At 37.8% G+C, this 22966-nt stretch overlaps 1 protein-coding gene across 1 annotated transcript; it reads right to left on the bottom strand.

Annotated features, from left to right (window-relative positions):
• Positions 1 to 268: 268 nt before the first annotated feature.
• LOC141638256 (cyanidin 3-O-galactoside 2''-O-xylosyltransferase FGGT1-like) lies at positions 269 to 4538 on the bottom strand. Its single transcript, XM_074447663.1, has 3 exons — positions 4062 to 4538; positions 2028 to 3117; positions 269 to 787 (listed from the first exon to the last, which is right to left on the bottom strand). The coding sequence occupies exons 2-3, from the start codon at positions 2917 to 2919 to the stop codon at positions 297 to 299; spliced, it is 1383 nt and encodes a 460-aa protein (XP_074303764.1). The 5' UTR covers positions 2920 to 3117; positions 4062 to 4538; the 3' UTR covers positions 269 to 296.
• Positions 4539 to 22966: the final 18428 nt, after the last annotated feature.

A 22966-nucleotide genomic window follows, 5' to 3' on the forward strand; every position in this document is an offset into this window, starting at 1 on the left:
ATTGGTCATAACAAGGAGTCAAGACTTAACAGACAACAAAGTCGAAGAAAACCCCCGACAACGAACCCAAATCACCAGACATTACATGCATGCAACCCAAGTGGACGACGATAAGCCAACAACCACACCTAAAACGAAGAGGAAGCAATCCGATTGGCGGGGGAAGGGGGCGAGGGGGAGGGAAACGCCAATCGGATCGGAACCCAGACAACGAAGCAGGCCCATAATAAAACAGCAACATCGTCGACCCCAGAGAAAAACAAACAGGTTGAACAAAAACAAAGTACATAATTTCATTAAAGCAATTCTCTCAAACTCATAACGAAGTCGTTAATGTAAGACTCTTCAAGACCTTGTTTGAACAACAATTCCCTCCATTTAGCATTGTTAGCCCTAACTTCCTTTCCAACTTCACCTTCTTCATCCATCACCAACTCGACCGCCTTGCAAATGGCCTCCCTGCTGATGAAGCCATCATCCTCCCCCTTCTCGACCTCGACCCCAACCTTCATATCCACACTCATCACCCTTGCATTAATATACTGATCAAGGCCTTGAGGCATCAATACTAATTGGCAACCTCCCATCAATGCTTCTGAGAGCGACCCCGTGCCACAATGTGTCACAAAGCATCCAACAGAAGGATGTTGCACGATTAACGGTTGTTGCACCCAACCCCCGTACACTATTCCTTTTCCTTTCGTCCTCTCTGCAAATCCTTCTGGCAAAGCCGACTCTATTGTTTCATAACCTTCTGGCGGCTTAATGGCCGCTAGAAAAGGCTTACCTGCAAAACGTTGATGATTTAGGATTGCTGAATGAAATTTCCATAATGACAACTTTTGTTATGACCAATATATTCTAAGTTACTCTTATTTCTTTCACATGGATATATTTGACGCCTTTTAAATTTAAGACATATGATCCGTCTTAAAAGTGATTTTCATATTTGATCCATAAAATCATGATATTTTCAAATGTGATCCAGAAAATCACTACTACGTCGGGAGGGATTTCTAATACTACGTAGTATTTTGGATTTTTTTCCCTTAAACTAATGTTGTAATGTTGTATATAAAGTAAAAATGAAAAAATAATTGATCCGGGATAATTTTGTAATCTGATAAATAATATTTTATTTCGAATTTAAAATAATTGTACTTTTAGTTAATGATGAATAAGATCTCTTATTATAAGTTATGAGCATGTTTGGCCTTGATTCTCAAAAATGAGTTTTTGTTTTTCAAGCTTAATTTTTCAAAAGTGTTTTTCAAAAGCAGAAACAACAAATAGTTGCTTCTATTTCTATGGGCAAAAATATGAATTTTTAGCTTTTGAGAATTTTTGTTCAACTTTTAGAAAATAATGTGTTTGGCCAAAAAGTGTTTTTGAGTCCAAAAACACTTTTATAAACTAGGCCAAACACTCCCTATATTACATTCCTGTACTAATAGAAAAAATAAATACATGTGGCTCAATGGTTAGGAAGAACGGAAGTTAGTGAGGCTTTGATGAAAAAATAAATACACGTACTAATAGAAAAAATAAATAGTCATTTCTATCCACACAAAATCTTATTATAGACGGCACATATCCGTCTATAACTAAAGACGAGCCAAATACAATATAACATCCCTAATAGGACAAGCAACAAGTGAGATGGTGGGGGCCAAAAATATAACCACTTTCAAGCTGTTTGACCCGTCTTTAACTATAGACTGATATATCCGTCTATAACAAGACTAGCTGTTCTATCAAATTGGTTATTTCGGGCCTTTTGCAAGTTTTAACTTGTGAATGCATGCATATGATCCTCATAAATATTTATTTATAAATTGCTATGGTGGGCACCTTGACTAGGACTATCCTCTGTGGCTCTGTGTACAATATGTGTACGGTAATATTAGATTTTGTACTAGGTGCGTTGTACTTTCATAATATTCGAGTCGTCGTCGTAATAATTTGGGACTCCACATTTTTTTGGTGCTTTAGATTTTATCTATAAGAGACTATATATAGTTACATACCTGTAAGCTCGAGTCCAAGAACAAGTTCATCAAACTGTTCCTTGTTAAGGAACCCTTCACTCCCAAGTGCACAATAAACCACAGTTCCATGACCAAACCCGTTTAACCAACTATCAAAGTATTCATCTAGTTTAGCAGTGGGAGGATCCGGAACCACAAACCCCGCTAGTAAAACGGGTTTACCAAGATGCTTTTCAAGAAAATCAGCATAAACCCCATCCATCTCCCTACCACTTCTAAACCCAATACCCACACAATCTTGAATCCCCAAGTCTTGTTTCTCTAGAAAAGTCTTTCCATTCCCAAAATCACTCGAAAAAACCCTCGCTAAGGCCCGCGCCTCGTGAGCGTGGAGCCTTATCGAGGAGCTAGGAAACCCTGGTGGTGGTTGGATAAGATCAGCCTCCGTAATACGGTGGTTTAAGGGTAAATTCCTTGCTTGGAAGTTGCAATAAGCAAACATTGCTACATAAAATATAGCATAGTAAATGGGCTTAGCCCCATGTTTAAGGGCAACCTGAGGGACCCATTCAGGTGAGTCAAAGAATAAAAAGTCGGGTTTGAGTTGAGCCATATAAGAGTCAATTTGGTCGCGAGTCAAGTCTCTCGCGGCCATAATTTTAGTCCTAGCCGATGGGAGGACATCATTAGTAGTTTCGGCACCAGCTGGTAGGCCATCAACGGGTGGTATAGTAATAGGATAAAAGGTAAGGAAGTTAGGATGATGGTTAAGAGAATTTAATTTGAGTTGAGTTTTAGTAGGTAGGAGAAATGAAATAATGTGACCTCTTTGGGCAAGTTTGTTGGCTAAATGGAGGTATGAAGTGAGGTGACCCATGGCAAACCAAGGGTACATTGCTATGTGCAAAGGCTTATTCTCTTGAGGAGACATTTTTGGTATGATTTATGTTTAACTAATAATAGAATGAAATTTGTGTTGGATGGACCTAGTTTATATATAGTACATATATAGTACAAAAGTATAAAAGTTAGATGCATGCATGGATTGCATGCATGGATATTAAAGATAGGTATGACGAGAGGTTGAAATGTGTATGGTGGACTGGGGCCTGGTGGTAGTTGCTGTACCCTGTGAATTAGAAAATGGAAAAATTCAGCAAATCATTAAATAACTCATTTAGGGAAATTTATGGGTTTGTGGGGCTATGCTCTTCACAATCTTTATCTTTTCTAAGACTAAGTTTATCCACAGACCGAATATAAGTCTTAACAACAGTAAAAATGATTCACTTTATCATTAAGACTTAACTCAGACTCTCTTATTTATTCCACTTTATCCCTCAAACCTATCAAAAATCTCAACAACAGTAAAAAGTACCCACTTTTACACAAACAAAACACTATTTACGGGTCTTAAAGTGAGTCTTATCCATAATATTGAGGCCATTTGCAGGAACTTCCTATGGAATGGGAAAATGGAGTACAGGAGAGTACCTTTAGTGGCTTAGAAAAAAATTTGCAGACCTAAAGAGGAAGGAGGATTGGGCATACGTGACCAAGGCCTCTGGAATAAAGCCATAGTTGGTAAGCTCGTGAATTGGATAGCTACGAAGAAGGACAGTTTGTGGGTTAAATGGGTGCATCAGGTATACCTAAAGAACAAACCTTGGATGGAGTATACCCCTTCCAATGAGTCAAGTTAGGCATGGCGAAAGATCTGTAAGACTAGAGAGGACCTGGCTGCGGGATTTGATAATGGAACTTGGAGTGTTGAATCTAAAGGATACACAGCAAGTGGCTGCTATGAGTGGCTGCGAGAAAAGGGTCCTAAGGTCAGGTGGGCGAGTATGGTGTGGAATAGGTGGTCTTTACCTAAACACAGCATATTCACTTGGTTAATTTTGAATGAATCCCTAAATACCAAATCAAAACTACATCGTATAGGGGTTTGTGATGAGGCAATCTGTTGTCTATGTGCTCAATCAGAAGAAACACAAGAACACTTGTTCTCGAGATGTGCTTACAGCAGTAGAATAATCAATAAAATAAATTCAAAAGGGAAGATGAGCATACCGTGTGACAGGAGCCTGGATTGGGGTGTGCACAGAAGAGGGACGAAGTTCCAAAGGGGAATACAGATGATGGTGATGATGGCGGGGGTGTACCACATCTGGAATCAGCGGAATAAAGCTCGAATTGAAGGTCGGGTGGAGATACCTGAGAACATCGCCAAGAGAATCCTCCATGAAATCAAAAGTCGATCTGGGAAGTTGATGAAGATGCCGTTAGCAGCAAAGGATAGGCGGTGGTATGAAGCGAGATTTGGCGAGGTATGATTGAAAGAATGGAGGGGTAGTGATGTTTGTCTGATGAAGACATAGGGAAGAAGACGGGAGTGTTAGGAATTTGATCCGCTAAGGGGATCTGATTTTGTTGGTTTTTGTGTTGTTGTCAGATAGAGTTAGGGAAAGAGGTTATATGAGGGTGATCCGGGGTTTACACGGGTACCCGTATAGCATGTACATGGTTTTACTCGATTTTTTAATATATTCTTACATTTAACCAAAAAAAAAAAAAAAAAAAAAGTGAGTCTTGGAAATCCAAGACCCACTCTAAGACTTTGCTACAGTAAAGTTGCTTTTTCTTTACTTTTTGGCTGGTACTGTTGCTCGTACCCATTGTTCATCCCCCGTTAAACATAGCCTAAGAGTAAGTCTCTCTTAATATTCCTTTCCAACCAGACAAATGGTAACATATGAACATATCTTATTTGGCCTAAGAAATGACTAAGTTACCCTTATACTCCACTAGTTATTTACATGTTTTGCATCAAATGTCCCACTCATCCACTCGCTCAATGTTTAATTACACAATATATTATTATTGTGGTCACATTCAAAACTTCCAACTTTACCCCTAACTTTTCCACATTTTCTTAAATAACCCATTTTTCGTTATATTACCATTTGTTTGGATAAGAGGGAGTATGGCACTATCTTAAATAACCCATTTTTCCTTATATAGCGACACTAGGTCCAAATTTCAGTAATACCATGGACATTTTAGTAATTTTTCCATTGTTTTCATTTCCCTCCACAAGAACTTGAAATTCAAATTAGTCTTTTAATAAAAGGTAATATAGGAATATTTCAATACAATTACAACCCGAAAAGCTTTGATGATATCTTGTTTACCATTTTCAAAAGATTGTTCAACTGGAGGCATCAAATAATGATATAGGCCCGGTCTAAAGCAATAACATAGCTTCATTAATTCCCATTTATAAACCAATTTAACTGCAAATTAGTCAAATAATCAAGATTGATATCAATTTCAAATTTTGTTGAAAAAGACGGTTTGATGGCACCTTGTGAAGTCCATAAATTGGAGATTGATTGCGGTAATTAACTGCGAGAAGATGTATGATACTACTCCCTCATATTCTCTATGTTCTTCTACATTAGTTTTTGGGTAGAATTTAGTGGTGTGATGATATGTGGATGTAAATAAAAGTAGAAGAGAGAGTGTGGGGTTATAAGTTATTATAACCACAAAAGATAGACAAATAAGGAAAGTGAGAGATCTTTGTGAATTTGCCGTTGTAGGAAATGTGTAAGATGTTAGAGAATAGGAGGGAGTGTGATTTTGTATTTTGATGATAGAAAATGCTTGGTTTAATTCAGAGAAGATGAATATAAAAAAGGGATAATTCACGTGGTGCCCCTGAGGTTTGGCTTAATTCACGTGGTACCCTGCGTTTAAGTTTGTGCACATGGTACCCCCGAACTTTCATTTAAGTGCACCATCTTTCCTTATTGGTTTTTCTGTTATGACGGCGTTAGAACTCTTTGTCTTTTTCCCCCTCATATCTTTACCTTCCTCCACATTTCCCTCACAAACCAATAAACAATACTCTCTCCCTCTCTCTCACTTCCCCACTGCCCACTAATTACCACCATTGATGAACAACAAATTACTTCCCTATCTCTAACTTTCCCAAAAATATATTAGCTTCCTTCGTTTTCCCTACAATCTCCACAATTACTTCTATCAGACTTCCCCAATTGTAACCATTCACCACCATCCTCACACAACAGGTATTCGTAATAAATTACTTCTCTTTATCATTGTCCATTTTTTCTCCCTTTCTTCCTTTAATCTCTTAACTACAAATTATGCTCCTATTGAAAATGTCAGATGATGAACCAATGAAATGAAAAAATATGATGATGAAGAATGGCAAAATGGTGAACAATCAATCTGAATCTGCATTAAATAGGCGGTTTCTTGCTTTTATTGAAATTAATTATTTGAAAGATCTGGGCATTTTGGGAATTATATTTGAGGAACTAGGTGGTGCGAATATGTGGCGACGGAGAAAGGTGTTGATGCTCTCAGGTGGTTGTTGTCGATGGGGCAGATTAGAGGAGACTTGTCGTGGTGGTGCGGTGGCTGTTGGTGAATTGGACTCGGGTTTTGATTCCGAGTTCAGTATTGAAGATGGAAATGGTGAATGCAGGTGGCTCTAATTAAGCCGGTGATTCTGATATGAAGATACTGCTGAGTTGATGGCTCGAATCACGATGGCTCGGTTGATGTTTGATTGGTGAGGTGAGGCAGTTAAATTGGTAATTAGTTGAATTGTCAATTGATGTCGTGGCCGAGAACTGTGAACCATGGTGGTGAATTTGGTGGTTATTAATTGTGTTTATGGAATTATGGATGAATTATTGTGGTGTGAAATTGAATAATTGTGGCGGAGAAATGATAAGAAAAGGAAGACAGACAGTTTGGGAGACCGACTCAAAAAATAGAGTGTTGCAAGAAGAAAAAAGGAAAATTTTGAGGGAAAAATAAGAAGTGCTTTGTGAGGAGAAAGGTGAAGATGACAAGGAAGTTATATAGTACACTGTTAGTGATAGTGGGTTAACGGCGTTATAACAGAAAAAAAGAAAAGGGTAGATGGTGCACTTAAATGAAATTTCGGGGGTACCATGGGCAAAAACTTAAACGCAGGGGTACCACGTGAATTAAGCCAAACCTCAGGGGCACCACGTGAATTATCCCTATAAAAAATTACACTTCCACCCTTCTACAATTGGCGCAAAATGAAAATTGATTCTAAGTTTTATTTCATTTTTTATTATATTTAATTAGGGTGTTACTGAAAGTTGGTAACACCCGGTGTCGCCCTAACATTTCCCATATATATAAGTTTCATCTTTCAAGGTTCATAATTTTAATGGTTTTATTGGTTAAAGTTTCCGAGTTTTGACCACCAAAAAGTGAATGTTACCTTTGAGCTGGTTCAGAGAGAGTATTGAAATGTAGGCAAATTTACAAGACACAAACGCAAAACCGGGATTTAAACTTAGCGGACTCTCACAGCTAAAGTATAAGATAAACTCGAAAAAAGTTTAAAATGTTTAACTAAAAACTTAGACAACGGAGTCGAGCACTGTGATGAGACTGTTTCTTAAAAGACTTAAATCACTTCATCTATATTTTGAGTATCAATTCATTTTTCTTGGACTTACTTAATCAAGACTAGAAATAATTATGTTGGACATTGACTTATTGCAAAGACAAAGAGGGTAGGTACAAATATACAATGAGAGGCCACATGTTATAAGTTGTTGTAACATGTGGCGTAGAATGCCTAAACGTATGTGCAATCTGCAAATGATGCGCTTTCTTTGCTGATATTTTAGCCCCTTGTCAGCTGGGGCTATAAGAGCATCCGCAAAGGTGAGACTCCTCATATCTTCTCTTTCTTTTTTTTATTCGTCCACCTTATTTTCTACTAACTTTTTCATTTACCCTCCCCATTTCATAATTACATTTATGCAACAATGGGGTTCCCCAATTCACACACAAAAATTTGGGAACCTCCCCAAAAGTAACACAAATTGCCTTACTTTTTTTTTTGGGAGCTCCTCTAAAAACAGTGGAACCTCAAATGTTGGAGAGCTTTGTGCAACAATGAGAAGCCCCATATGAGGAGAGAGAGGACATATGGGGAGGCACTCAGGCACCTCCCCACCTTTGCGGATGCTCTAATGACCCCCACCCACCACCCATAATATAATATTATAATCCTAGTAAAATGAAAATGTATATTTAAATTTATTATTTGTCAGCTGGGGCTATAATGTCTTCTTATTAAAATGGTGGATGTAATTGTTTATAAAGATATCATAACTAGGGGTGAAGTTACTGTGAAGAATCACATTTATGTCTCCCACATCAGAGAAATAGAGAAGAGTGATCTAGTTTATAATTTAAGAGGCTATCCACCCATTGTCATTCGGTTTTGGGATGGAACCTCCTTAGACTTGTAAAATGGACACTCTCTTCTACTCGATGGGTGAAGCTCAGGCCTATGTGCGATCTAACAACTACTGTGTAGTTCCGCTACTCCAAATATAATTAATGACAGAATAAGTAATGATAAAGTGCAAATAATAAATAGAAAAGCAGATGTAGTGCAACGGTAGATAGAAAAATTGGTGCTATATGCAAGACGTTAAGGGTTCAATTCCCATTATCTACAATTTTTGCCTATTTTTGATTTCTCTATTGTCATATTAAATGTTTTTTTGCATGAAGGGAAATCCCGAAAAAATTCATTAAACTTATTTTTCATTTAATCAATTTTAATTAATTAAGATAGTTATTTAAAACACTAAACTAACTTTTTTTTTTCATTTAATATTTTTTTTTCGAGTTTTCAAATTGTTAATATTCATTATCTTTGAGTATTATGGATTTATTTTTGCTCTACTACTGATGTTCGATTATAATGGTTAAATTTTTTTGTCAATGACACAGTATAAAGTACAAATCAAAATTATGTCCAAAAAAATTAAAGAAAATTCGTTACGGTAAAAAAATGCAGGTTGAATTATACAATGAAAATTTCAAGTCATTACATAGGTCCATTTGTTTGTTGGTTGTGAATTTGTAACTTGAATTTTTATATGCATTTTTTTTTTCAATTTTCAAATTTTCAAAGAAGCGTAGTCTTAGGATCTTCGCTACCCCAAATAAAAAATCCTGGCTTCGCCCCTGATCATAACCTACTTATTTTTTTCTTGTGATATAATTTTCCTCATATTTCATGGGGTATTACATTCTCCCCCACTTAAGGAGCACAACATCCCCGTTGTTTCTGGAAGTATAATCGCTAATACAGAACCCTCCCCCACTGGGTGAATGATCACATTGGGGCGTATAACCACTGTCTGCAGAGCATATAACAAACAACTGCCTCTGATCTCCCACGGTCGTAGGGTTGCTCTTATACCACTTATAATGACCCAACCTATCACCATCGTAACACAATAATCCCGAAAAGATGGAATGTGCACCTTTGGCCCATTATTTGCCCTCACTTAAGCTTAAAAGTACGAGGCATTGTTACTAAATTGTGGGTGAAATTTCTTACTCCCTCCCTTCAAATCCAACACTTACATTTGATTTTTGGACACTATTAATAAACAAAGAGTATATTTCAAATTTCTCACAATATATAAGAAATAATATAATCATGTGAGATCTTGTTTGATTCATCTCAAAGAGTACCACAAAAATACAAAACTTTGAGAATTTTTACAAATATGTAATGAAAAATATTAACGAGGTATAACCTAAATAGATACATTTAATACTTTCCTTTTTTAATTTCTTATCCTATACCTAGTGGGCATAGGTTAAAAAAACCGATATGAAAATAGTAAATGTGAGTGTTGGATTTGAAGGGAGTGAGTATAAAGATATTACAACCTACTTATTTTTTCCATCTAAGACAACTTTCCTCACATTTTATGGGGTGTTACATGGGTGACTTTAGTTAAGGAGCCAAGCCACTCCATTTGTTTAGAGGGCTCTTATCGGGTTCGGGTATGGATGGGTAATTCAGGTTTTGTCATTTGGGTGGCCCAATTTTATCAGGTCTACTTGTGAAAACATCAGTTTTCACTCCCTCGCATATCTAATGATAATTTTTCTCCAGTTTCCTAGCGAGGATTAGAAATGGTAATGTTTAAGCTATGAATAGGATTTCATCCAATTCATATCAAGACGTATTTTGGTCGGGTCATTTTCGGTTTGGATCAACCTAACCTTTCAGGTCAGGTAGTTATGAGATCGAGCCATTTTGAATTAAATGATGTGTCGCATTGGGTCTGATATCGAATCTAGTTATTTTATGGCATTATATTATTGTTGAGTTTATGGATTCTAGTACCTAAGAGGAGGAGGGGGTGAATTAGGTACTCTTTTAAAAAATTTAACTTCAACTTTATTGGATTAAAGTAAGTTAAGAGAACAAAAGAGATTAGAGGATACTTTGAATAATATTGAGAGATTGAACAAGTATCACGATGAATGTTTGCTGAAGTATGAAAGCAACAATCGTTCTGACTGTATCTATTTGTCTCAGTTTGTGGAATATGACTGCAGACCAAATGCGACAGTATGATGAACTGTTACTTCTAAGGTTAAGCGAAACAAAACAAACAAGCAAAGTAAATTGCAGCGGAAATAAAGTAAAAACAATGAACACGAGATTTTTGAATTGGTTCGGCAAATACTCAAGTGGCTACGTCCAATCTACCTTTTTATTACTTTCCTTTAGTGATCTACTCCGACAACTAAAAGACCCTTGTAATAAAAGACACCAACATACTCCGGTTGTAAAGCTAGTACAAGAACTACTCCGTTCTTATGACAAGCTAACTCGCAATCTACTCCGATTGCCAAGAGTTAAAGGACTACTCCGTCCTAGAACTCAACAACTCACAACCTACTCCGGTTGTCAAGAGTTAAAGACTACTCCGTCCTAAACTCTACTAACACACTTAGAATGTTATAGGATCAAGTTTCCACTAACATATTCTTAACAAAGAATAGAGATGGACAACTTTTACAAGATCAACAATTCATAAGCAAGAGAGTTTAGTATAGAAAAGCAACAGTAGCCACGACTGTAGAAACTTGAAGACACTTGAAGACTTTTAAAGGTTTTTGCAAATAAACACGATTTTTAAGCTTTAAAAATAATTTGCAAAGTTGAAAGAATTATTTCAGAAAAGTCTTAAGGATTTATGAAGAGGATCCACGGTTTATATAGAGGAGGTGAGTGAAGGGGTTGCTAGGGTTTTGAAGGGTCAAAGACCACACATGTGAAGAGCATTTGCAACCACCCAAAACTTGCACCAAAAAGGCTTCTTTTGCAAAGGTAAGAATAGAGAAAGATGGTTTGAAAAATAACCTTAAAAGCTCATGCAAATTCAGAAAACAAAGAGAGAAAAAACAAGTCACATGATGACAAGTTGACACTAAAATGGCAAAAAGCATTCTTTGTTTTCTTAAAGAACCAAAGGATTGAATTTGCATAAAGAGGAAACATTTTGAAAATAATAATTCAAACCACTCTTTAATGAAGACTACCTCCTTAATAAAAATCTGATTTTTATCTTTGAAAAATATGAGTCACGTGAAAGCTTTTGAAAGATAAAAAGGGATTTCAAGTTTCTCGAGTTGTGGCAACAATCCAAGCAAATTGCATTCACTTGTAAAAGCAAAATGTCGTCTGGACTGTTTCTATTACTCTAATATACTCTACTTTCTCACTTGTACATTAGATGACACATGACTTATTACAATGGGATTAATAACAACTTCAACTCTTCTTAATCCATGCTTGATATGATCATATATCCTGAAAAGGTAAACTAAGATGACACAAATCAAATGGGCATGTTATCATCAACATAAGGAACCCAACAAATTCCCCCTTTGATGATGACAAGCCCCAAACGAATGTATAAGCAATGTAAACACCTTAATTCAAGATTTTAAGCAAGCAAGATCAAATGATAGAGAAGGGACAATATTACCTTACCTAAGGCAAAAGTTAGAATCAAATTACCATGACAATTTTACATTGCCCCAAAACAAGAATCAAGCTAAGAAGGTTAGACAAGCCATTAGTTTAATCAATAAGCAAAGAGATTCAAAGCATGAGTTTACCTTTTCCCCCTCTTGACATCATCAAACGGATATGGATGTCAAAAGCATTAGAGTGCAGATATTTCACAAGAAAACACAAAAAGACACAGGTAATTGTAAGAGGGTAACAAGGTCAACATAAACAAAGATTAAACATAAGTTAATCAAAGTTCAACATGGCTAAAGATAGTTTAAAATACACCACCAAATGTCAAAATAACAAGTAGAGAAAATATTGTTTTAGAGAGGCACAACCGGTGGGACAAAATGAAAGGGTACGGGTAAAAGGTTAATAGGCCGAGAGGGAGGGGAAAGGCTAAGGGGAGGAGGCTTGTTCACCATCCGAGCCACTACCCAAAGGATCATCATCCACAAGAGCATCATCACCAACTTCTTTTGTCGACACAAGGGTGGAAACGATATCCACCTCACCACGGATGAGATCCATAGTAGAAGCAAGGGCCGAGATTGCCAAGTCCTTTTGACGAGCATCTTCCTTAAGCCACGCACTCAGCTCAGCCACGGCATTAAGCACTTCCCGCATACCACCCGTATTCACTTGACTTGATGACCCAACCTCCGGGTCCTTCTTAATTTTCACCGAAATTAATTCATCATTCTCAATTTTGATAAGCATCTTCCCCATTTGCCCATCACTCATAACATCACACATATCCAATGAACCCAAGCTAGTGTTCACTAAAACCCCTTGTGCCTTGAGCACAACCGATAACCACATTCCATAGGGCAAGTGAATCATGCTAGAAGAGGGTCTACGAAGTTTGGTCGAAATAAGATGAAAACGCTTAAACATTAACCCAACTAAGTTCACCTTCTTGTGAGTTGCAATATGATAGATTAAATATTGTGAGGCTATGGTGAGTTTTCCCCGATCACCCGAGGGATAAAGGGACCGACAAAGCATATTGAAGATGATTCGAAGGGAAGGTGGGATATGGGTATTGCTAATTGGACCAGGAGAGATGACTTTGGGACACACGGTTTGAGCAACATTAAGAGGTGAGGCATAAGGTAAAGCAACCCATGATTCGGAGGGAAGTTTGTCATAACCTCCGGTGGGGATACCAAGGGCGGTAGCAAAATCAGATTGAGACAGTTTAAGAGGCTTACCGTTCACCTTAGCCGTAAGAAATTCACCCGATTTATCAACACGGACAGTTGCAAAGAATTGAATCACCTCGCTCACAAAGACCGGTTCACGCATTTCCAATAATTTTTCCCAACCTTGAGCTAAGACCATATCACGGACTGAGTGAAAAGCAGGCGGCTCGAACCATGTTTGGTTGTAAACCCGAGGAGAGTGGATTGCTTTGATGTTCATCAACCTTTCACAGTTTTTGTAAATGGAGGTAGGGAGGTCAATACTTTCAAGATGATTCCAAACAATGGCCAAGTCCCATTTCGAGGTTAGGGAGACCGGATCAGAGGGAGAAAGGTATACAAGCTTTTTCTTCAAAGGTTTCGATTTTTTCTGGGGAGGTTCACTAGGATTTTCAATTGGAGTATCAACAATGGGGTTATCGACATTACTCTGCTCGATATTTTCTGAAATTGGGGGTAATTGGGATGAAGAGGCTTTTTCTTTTCTTTTGAGGTTCTTTTTCGCCGGAGTCGGGTCAGACTCGCCGGACTTAGAGGGATTCTCATTCAAATCAAACTCGGTTTCTTCTTCAACATCTTCAATATTTACCAATACCGGTTCAGTGGAAGAGCTTGGAACAGTAGAGCTTTTATTCCGACCACCACGTGTGCGCCGTCCTACCATAGTGGAGATGGGGATGTCGTCGGATGATGGAGGGTCAGTGGGGTTCGGTGATGGCTGAGGGTTTGGTGGATCTGGGTTTGTTGAAGGAGTCGTGTTTGAGGTATGAGGAGGGAATGCGTAGGAGGTTTTGGTTGAGGTCATTGTTGGTGTTGTTGATGTCGGTGGGTGTGATGTGACAGGTGGTGAGGTCAAGTTTGTTGGTTTGATGGGTATGTGGGTATTGAAAGATGTCTTGACCATGGTGGGTTAATAGGTAGGTGAGACGAGGGAGTTTTGTGGATTTGGAGATGAAAGGTTAGTGGATTAGGATGTTTGGGACGGGTAGGCATAGGTTTTGGGTTGAGGTAGTTAATGGCCCATTAAATGTGGTAAGTGAGGTGGTTGGCCCAACTAGACAAATTTAATCACTCGAAATGAAAACGCAAGGTAGCATATAATAAACGTAAATTTAGATATGAGGTTGAGTGATTACCAACTCACAAATACGGTGTCAATTTTTGGTCTAAACATGATGTCAATGCACTTAGAACACTTAATAACATATATCCAATTTTAATTTAATCAATTAAGGAATTTTGTAAAACTCACACTAAAAATCACGAGCTATTGATTAACCCAATTTCTAGCCTAAATTTCTCAAAATGTTCTCTTGCAAGTGGCTTAGTAAAAATATCGGCAATTTGATTTTCGGTCTTGCAAAAGATAAGTTTAATATGTCCTTTTTCCACATGATCTCGAATAAAATGGTGACGAATATCAATATGTTTGGTTTTAGAGTGTTGAATAGGATTTTTGGAAATATTTATTGCACTCGTATTATCACACATTAAAGGAATGGAGTCAAAAATAATACCAAAATCCAAGAGTTGTTGTTTTACCCAAAGGAGTTGAGAACAACAATGTGCCGCGCTAACGTACTCACTTTCGGCCGTAGAAAGAGCTACCGTGTTTTGTTTCTTTGAGCCCCAAGAAGTCAAGCAAGGACCCAAGAACGTTGCAATTCCGGAGGTACTCTTTCTATCCACCATGCATCCCGCATAGTCCGCATCCGAATAGCCTATAAGATCAAAGGGACAATATAAGGGATACCATAAGTAAAGATTTTGTGTTCCAATCAAATACCGAAGAATTCGTTTAACGGCTTTAAAATGTGATTCTTTCGGATTTGCTTGGAACCTAGCACATAAACAAACACTAAAGAGAATGTCGGGACGACTTGCGGTTAAGTAAAGAAGTGAGCCAATCATACCTCTATACACCTTATCACTAACATTCTTACCGAGTTCATCTTTGTCCAATTTGGACCCGGCTACCATAGGTGTATCATGAGGCTTACCATTAGTCATCCCAAATTTCTTAAGCATTTCCTTAATACGTTTGTTGATGGATCATGATTCCATCCTTTGATTGCTTAATTTGGAGCCCAAGGAAGAATCCTAGCTCACCCATCATGCTCATTTCAAACTCCGATTTCATTAGTTCCGAAAAATATAAGTAAAGGAGTTAATTTGTTGCACCAAATATAATGTCATCAACATATACTTGTACAACCAACAGTTCACTGGACTGTTGCTTTAAGAACAATGTTTTGTCAACGGAGCCTCTTTTAAAACCATTTTCAATAAGAAATTTAGACAATCTATCATACCAACACCTAGGTGCTTGTTTTAAACCATAAAGAGCTTTGTCTAATTTGAAAACATGGTTAGGCAAGTCATTGTTCTCAAAACCCGGTGGTTGCTTTACAAAGACATCTTCTTCCAAATATCCATTTAAGAAAGCGGTTTTGACATCCATTTGGAAGAGTTTAATGCCTTTGTGAGCCGCAAAAGTTATAAGCAATCGTATGGCCTCAAGTCTAGCTACCGGTGCATAGGTTTCATCGTAATCAATACCCTCTTGTTGGTTATAACCTTGCACCACTAGTCTAGCCTTGTTCCTTACGATTTCTCCCGAGTCATCAAGCTTGTTGCGAAAGACCCACCTAGTACCAATGACGGTACGATTAGGCGGTCTAGGGACTAAGTGCCATACCTCATTCCTTTTGAATTGATTGAGCTCTTCTTGCATAACAAGCAACCAATCTGCATCAGTCAAGGCGACTGTTACATTTGAAGGTTCAATTTGAGAAAGGAACGCATTGTGGGCACAATACTCATTGAGATGAGCGAGATTGTTGAGGGATGATCTTGTTCGAATTCCCGAGTTGAGATCACTTGTGAGATTCGTGAGTGGATGAGAGCTTTGATGTTTCCACTTCTTTGGAACAATGGTTTCTTGTTCCCCCTCAGCAGCATCAGTCACAGTGACTGTTTCTTTTGGCCTGGAAAGATCTTCGTCCTCACTGTTTTGGTTTTCTTCAGTTCTGGAGGTAGAAGCAACAGTCGTTGGGTCTGTTGCTTCCAGAGAAGAAACAGTAGCAGAGTTGCTATGTGTTCCCCCTGAGTTGTTGATCTCCCTTGAAGGTGACAGTCTCTGTGTCTGTTGCAATTCAGTGCTGGTAGCTTCTTCATCCGTGAACACGAAGTCCTTTCGAACAAGACCAATCTCAAACTCATCATCCTCATCCTCATCATCGTTATCCATGTTTTGTACCTGTCCAAGCACACTAGATTCATCAAAAATGACATGGATGCTTTCTTCAATTAACAAGGTTCGTTTATTGTAAATTTTATAGGCCTTGCTATGATCGGAGTACCCAATAAATACTCCTTCATCACTACGTGGATCGAACTTACCCAAGTTGTTTTTACCATTGTTATGAACAAAACATTTGCTTCCAAAACATCTAAAATATGAAATGTTAGGTTTTCTTCCACGTAACGATTCATAGGGAGTTTTATTTAATATACTCCTTATCATGACACGATTATGAATGTAGCAAGCGGTATTTACCGCTTCGGCCCAAAAATTCTTAGGCAACTTACTAGATAATAACATTCTTCTAGCCATTCCTTCAAGGGTTCTATTCATCCTTTCAACCACACCATTTTGTTGTGGGGTTCTAGGAGCCGAGAAGTTATGGTCTACACCATTGTCATCACAATAAGCACCAAATGATGAGTTTTCGAATTCGGTTCCGTGATCGGTTCTCATTGAAACAAGTTTTAAACCAAGTTTATTTTTAATCTTTCTTAACCAAATTAGAAACTCATCAAATGTCTCATCCTTAGAGTTTAGAAAGAGTGCCCAAACAAACCTAGAGTAATAATCAACAATGACACCCACATAACGACTACCACCTCTACTTCTAGTTCTCATTGGTCCACACAAGTCGATATGTAAAAGTTGCAAAGGTTGAGATGTACTCATAATTCTTTTGGATTTAAAGGAACTTCTAACATGTTTGCCTCTAGCACATTCATCACAAACTTTATCAAATTCAAACTTCATGTTAGGAATACCTTCAACTAAGTCGAGTCTTTTAAGAGTATTAAGAGTTTTTGTGCTAACATGACCAAACCTTTTATGCCATAACCAAGGATCATTGTTCATTACACTCATGCAAGACATGGTGTGACCGGATAGAGAGTTCAAATTAGTTAAGTAAACATCTTTGACACGTCTTCCTTCGAGTATTAGTTCATTAGTAGTGGCATCAAAAATTCGACACATATTGGCACGAAATTCAACAACATTACCCTTATCACAAAGTTGAGAAATGCTAAGGAGATTATGTTTCAAACCTTTGACAAGCCGCACATTGTCGACACAAAGTAAGGATGACTTACCAACTTTTCCAATACCAATTACTTCACCTTTCTTGTTGTCACCAAACCTTACAGTGCCACCATCATATGCTTTAAGTGAGAGGAATTGGCTTCTATCACCCGTCATGTGACGAGAGCATCCACTATCCAAGTACCAATTGCGGCCGCCTCTCACCAAGCCCTACACAAGATTAGTTTTTGAGTTTAGGAACTCAAATAAATTTGGGTCCCTTTTTGTGATCAACATAACTTGTGGTGTCTTTCTCAATGTTCAATTCTTTTAATGTTTTGGTATTCTTGTCAATATCATCAAAACGTTTTGTACATCCATTAAAAACATGACCATTGTCACCACAATAATTGCAAATGATGTATTCGGGAAGACCCACGTATTTTCTTCCTCTAAAATCAGTTTTAGGCATCTGGATGCAACAGTCAGTCTGACCGTTCCATTTGAAGCCCAAACCAGCAGTTTTATCACATTTCTCGGTTTGATTCGTGAGGAAATTTAACACGGTTTGACTTCCTTCCCACTTTTCAGTGATGTTCTTAGCATTAACAAGTTCATTGGTCAAGTCTTTGACACGTGAGAGGAGATGCAAATTCTTTTCTTTTTCTCTTTTGAGTTCATCATTGTTGACACTTTCAATGGACAATCTTTTCTCAACAATGAAGTCATGGGTGTGGTTGTTGAGTTTAGACACGAGATATATGATTCTTTCTTTGGACTCTTCATATTTAGATGTCATCTCGTCAAGTCTTTTGTTTAGATCAACGACTTCATCAGATCTATGGTGAGGAGAAGAGCTAGAAGAGCTACATTCGGGCATACCTTTTTGAAAGAAGGTAAGCCTATCATGGAGATCTTCTATTTCATTCTTGAGACAAACAACCTCACTCTTAAGACACTCGTTTTCATTTTCCAACCATTCACACTTTCTTTTAGACTTGTCTAAATCGTGGTCGAAAACAATGATCTTAGACACTGTTTCTCTTAAGTCTACAACTTCAACTACAAGGTCATAGATCTCATTTTCAAGATCATCTTTGACCTTCAAAAGATCATCACGTTCCTTGGTTAGTGAGGAAACTTGCATCACCAAGGTAGTGTTGACATTTTCAAGGTCAGAGACGTCCGTGGGTGTCGACCTAAGACGCTCTAGTTCTTTAGTCAAATGTTTGTTTAACTTGTTGACTCTTTTAACTTCATTATATGCCTCGAGAGGTGTGTGGTGACGCATCTGTTGCTTTTAGTTCATTTTTCAGATTAAAGTTCTCTTGAGCAATTTCCTCAATCTCATTTTGCATTACCTCAAGCTTATCATTTTGAAACCGACACTTATCAAAAAGTTGGTCAAGAACCTTACATACTTTCTCTTTGGAGTAAGTTCTAGCCTTGGCCTTTAGATGATTTACCTCGTTGTCGGAATCGGAGTCGGAATCGTCGGGGTTAGCCATGAGGCATCTTAAGTGTTCAAATTTTGAGGTTTTTGAGACTTTTTCTTTATCATGATTTGCAAGACACATTTTAGCCTCAAGTTCCTCCTCGATGAGTTCCTCATCTTCCTCGGAGTCGGACATTCCCCATATAGCACTCATGACTCTATGTTTATAGTCCTTTTTAACCTTTTCTCTTCTTTCCTTAGATTTGATTTCTTCCCACTTGGGACATTCTTTAATTTGATGAGTTTTATCACCACATTTAAAGCCTCCCACGGTGGAGGTAGGTCGTTTCTTAGGAAAGCGTTTTTTCGAGTAATTATTAGTGAACCTTTTGTTACCTTGTCCATTGACCAACCCGGCTAAGTTCCTTGTGAACATAGCAAACTCGTCTTCCTCCTCATCTTCTTCATCACTTGGAGAAGATGTGAGGGCGAGACTCTTTCCCTTTGATGACTCACTAGAATGCTTATCGAGGTTAAACTCGTGAGCCATTAGTGATCCCATTAGTTCATGAAGAGATAGGGTTGACAAGTCTTTAGCTTCCTCTATGGCGGTGACTTTAGGTTGCCATTTAGGGGTTAGACTACGAAGGATTTTTCGAATGATGTCCTCGGACTCGAAATTCCTTCCTAGAATTTTAAGCTCATTAATAATACAAGAAAAATGAGAAGAGAAACTATTTAAAGACTCGTCTTTTGACATTCTAAACATCTCATATTGTTGCATGAGAAGGTCAATACGGTGTTTTCGTACTTGGGACGTCCCTTCATAGGCAAGTACAAGGGAATCCCAAATAGCTTTTGCCGTAGGACATCCGGAGATTCGACTAATTTCCCCTTCACCAACACAACGTTGAAGAATCGACATTGCTTTGGAATTCTTTTCGGCAAGCTTGAAGTCGTTCTCATTGTAATTTCTTTCCTCTTTTGTCTTGGTGAAACCGTTTAGAATATCGGTTTCCTCAATGGCAAGAAATCCATTTTGGATGATGTTCCAACATTGATAATCGATACTTTTGATGTAATGTTCCATTTTGAGTTTCCACCATCCAAAATTCGAACCGGTAAAGCCGGGATCTTGGAGTGTTTCTCGGAATCCATTACCCACGAATCAAACTCTAAGGCGGTTAGCCTCGATCAAGAGCACGAGGCTCTGATACCAATTGTTGAGTTTATGGATTCAAGTACCTAAGAGGGGGAGGGGGTGAATTAGGTACTCTTTTAAAAATTTTAACTTCAACTTTATTGGATTAAAGTAAGTTAAGAGAACAAAAGAGATTAGAGGATACTTTGAATAATATTGAGAGATTGAACAAGTATCACGATGAATGTTTGCTGAAGTATAAAAGCAACAATCGTTCTGACTGTATCTATTTGTCTCAGTTTGTGGAATATGACTGCAGACCAAATGCGACAGTATGATGAACTGTTACTTCTAAGGTTAAGCGAAACAAAACAAACAAGCAAAGTAAATTGCAGCGGAAATAAAGTAAAAACAATGAACACGAGATTTTTGAATTGGTTCGGCAAATACTCAAGTGGCTACGTCCAATCTACCTTTTTATTACTTTCCTTTAGTGATCTACTCCGACAACTAAAAGACCCTTGTAATAAAAGACACCAACCTACTCCGGTTGTAAAGCTAGTACAAGAACTACTTCGTTCTTATGACAAGCTAACTCGCAATCTACTCCGATTGCCAAGAGTTAAAGGACTACTCCGTCCTAGAACTCAACAACTCACAACCTACTCCGGTTGTCAAGAGTTAAAGACTACTCCGTCCTAAACTCTACTAACACACTTAGAATGTTATAGGATCAAGTTTCCACTAACATATTCTTAACAAAGAATAGAGATGGACAACTTTTACAAGATCAACAATTCATAAGCAAGAGAGTTTAGTATAGAAAAGTAACAGTAGCCACGACTGTAGAAACTTGAAGACATTTGAAGACTTTTAAAGGTTTTTTCAAATAAACACGATTTTTAAGCTTTAAAAATAATTTGCAAAGTTGAAAGAATTATTTCAGAAAAGTCTTACGGATTTATGAAGAGGATCCACGGTTTATATAGAGGAGGTGAGTGAAGGGGTTGCTAGGGTTTTGAAGGGTCAAAGACCACACATGTGAAGAGCATTTGCAACCACCCAAAACTTGCACCAAAAAGGCTTCTTTTGCAAAGGTAAGAATAGAGAAAGATGGTTTGAAAAATAACCTTAAAAGTTCATGCAAATTCAGAAAACAAAGAGAGAAAAGACAAGTCACATGATGACAAGTTGACACTAAAATGGCAAAAAGCATTCTTTGTTTTCTTAAAGAACCAAAGGGTTGAATTTGCATAAAGAGGAAACATTTTGAAAATAATAATTCAAACCACTCTTTAATGAAGACTACCTCCTTAATAAAAATCTGATTTTTATCTTTGAAAAATATGAGTCACGTGAAAGCTTTTGAAAGATAAAAAGGGACGTCAAGTTTCTCGAGTTGTGGCAACAATCCAAGCAGCTGTTCACTTGTAAAAGCAACAGTCGTCTGGACTGTTTCTATTACTCTAATATACTTTACTTTCTCACTTGTACATTAGATGACACATGACTTATTACAATGGGATTAATAACAACTTCAACTCTTCTTAATCCATGCTTGATATGATCATATATCCTGAAAAGGTAAACTAAAATGACACAAATCAAATGGACTTGTTATCATCAACATAAGGAACCCAACAATTATGAAGACTCAACTGCATCATCTCCCTCAAAGAACCGTTGGAGCCTGGAGGCAGTCTTCCAAATCAAGGTAACAATTCCCTCCCTATATGTAAATATATTATAATTGTTAAGAGTTATTTACCTTCGGTAAATATCATATTCCTTTATTTTTATATATATGGCTCATAATTTGTACTTTACGAATCAACTGAATATAATAAACTACCAATTCTACATACATCTCAATCTGATTCCTCAAAAAATTCATCCAATCCTTGTTTCTCGATCGATAAACATGGCACAAGCAAGCATTTCTCAAGTTCATTTAGTGCCGTGAGGCTTTGTGTGGATGACTCCTTGGAAACTATTGTTGTAGCTTCTTCCTCCACGACTTGAACCACAACAAGCATCAGCAAATTTGTTCGGATATGGCGATAAAGAACCGAGTCCAAACCCATGAGAAACTGGTGGACTCTTTCTTCCTGTTGTTCCTTGGCAAAAGTCTTCCCTGCACGGCAAGTGCACTGAGGAACACGACTATGGCTTGCTAACTCGTCCCATATCGTTTTAAGTCGAGTATAACACGACGTTGTAACTTGTAATGCATGGAGCTGTAGAGATTTAACATGTGGTCTTGAACGAGGCTGCAATCTGCAAGTCATGTCCTTGACGACGTTAAAATCAACACAAATTCTCATTAAAGACGGACATTTTTCGTCACTTCAAAAAGACCTCTCACAAGCTGCAAGTGGGAGAGCAAGTGAGGGGACGAGTTGTGAGAGGTCATTTTGAAAAGCCGGTCACAAGCGAGACTTACTGTAAAATCAATGACTTGGTTGCTAATTTGAAATTAATTGTGCGCCTATTAAAAAGTTCACAAAATCACATTGAAGACGGACACTATCCGTCACAAGCTGAAGACGGATAGTGCCCCTCTCAGAATATGCAAGTGGCATTATTCATGGGATGCTCCATTTTCCCCCACTTGCCTTCCCACTTGTCTTATTGTGAAAGGGGCACTATCCGTCTTCAGCTTGTAACGGATAACGCCCGTCACAAGCAAGACCAACTGAAAAAAGTTAGACGCTAATTTACAATCATTTATACTCGTAGTACTTTAGTAGGCAAGTAGCTAGTCGCTTCTTTGCATCTACTTGTACATAAATTTTCGTTTGTAACGGCCAATAATTTAGTGTGGTCATGCATCGTGTATTCAACACTTGTAGCTAACGAAGTACACTCCGTAACAATTACTCCGTAAGGAATAAAAAAGTTGTACTACTTGTCAAGTTTCGTAGGTTTCCCGCACACACAAA

Source organism: Silene latifolia, unplaced genomic scaffold, assembly GCF_048544455.1.
Source record: "Silene latifolia isolate original U9 population unplaced genomic scaffold, ASM4854445v1 scaffold_20.1, whole genome shotgun sequence".
Classification (NCBI taxonomy): domain Eukaryota; kingdom Viridiplantae; phylum Streptophyta; class Magnoliopsida; order Caryophyllales; family Caryophyllaceae; genus Silene; species Silene latifolia.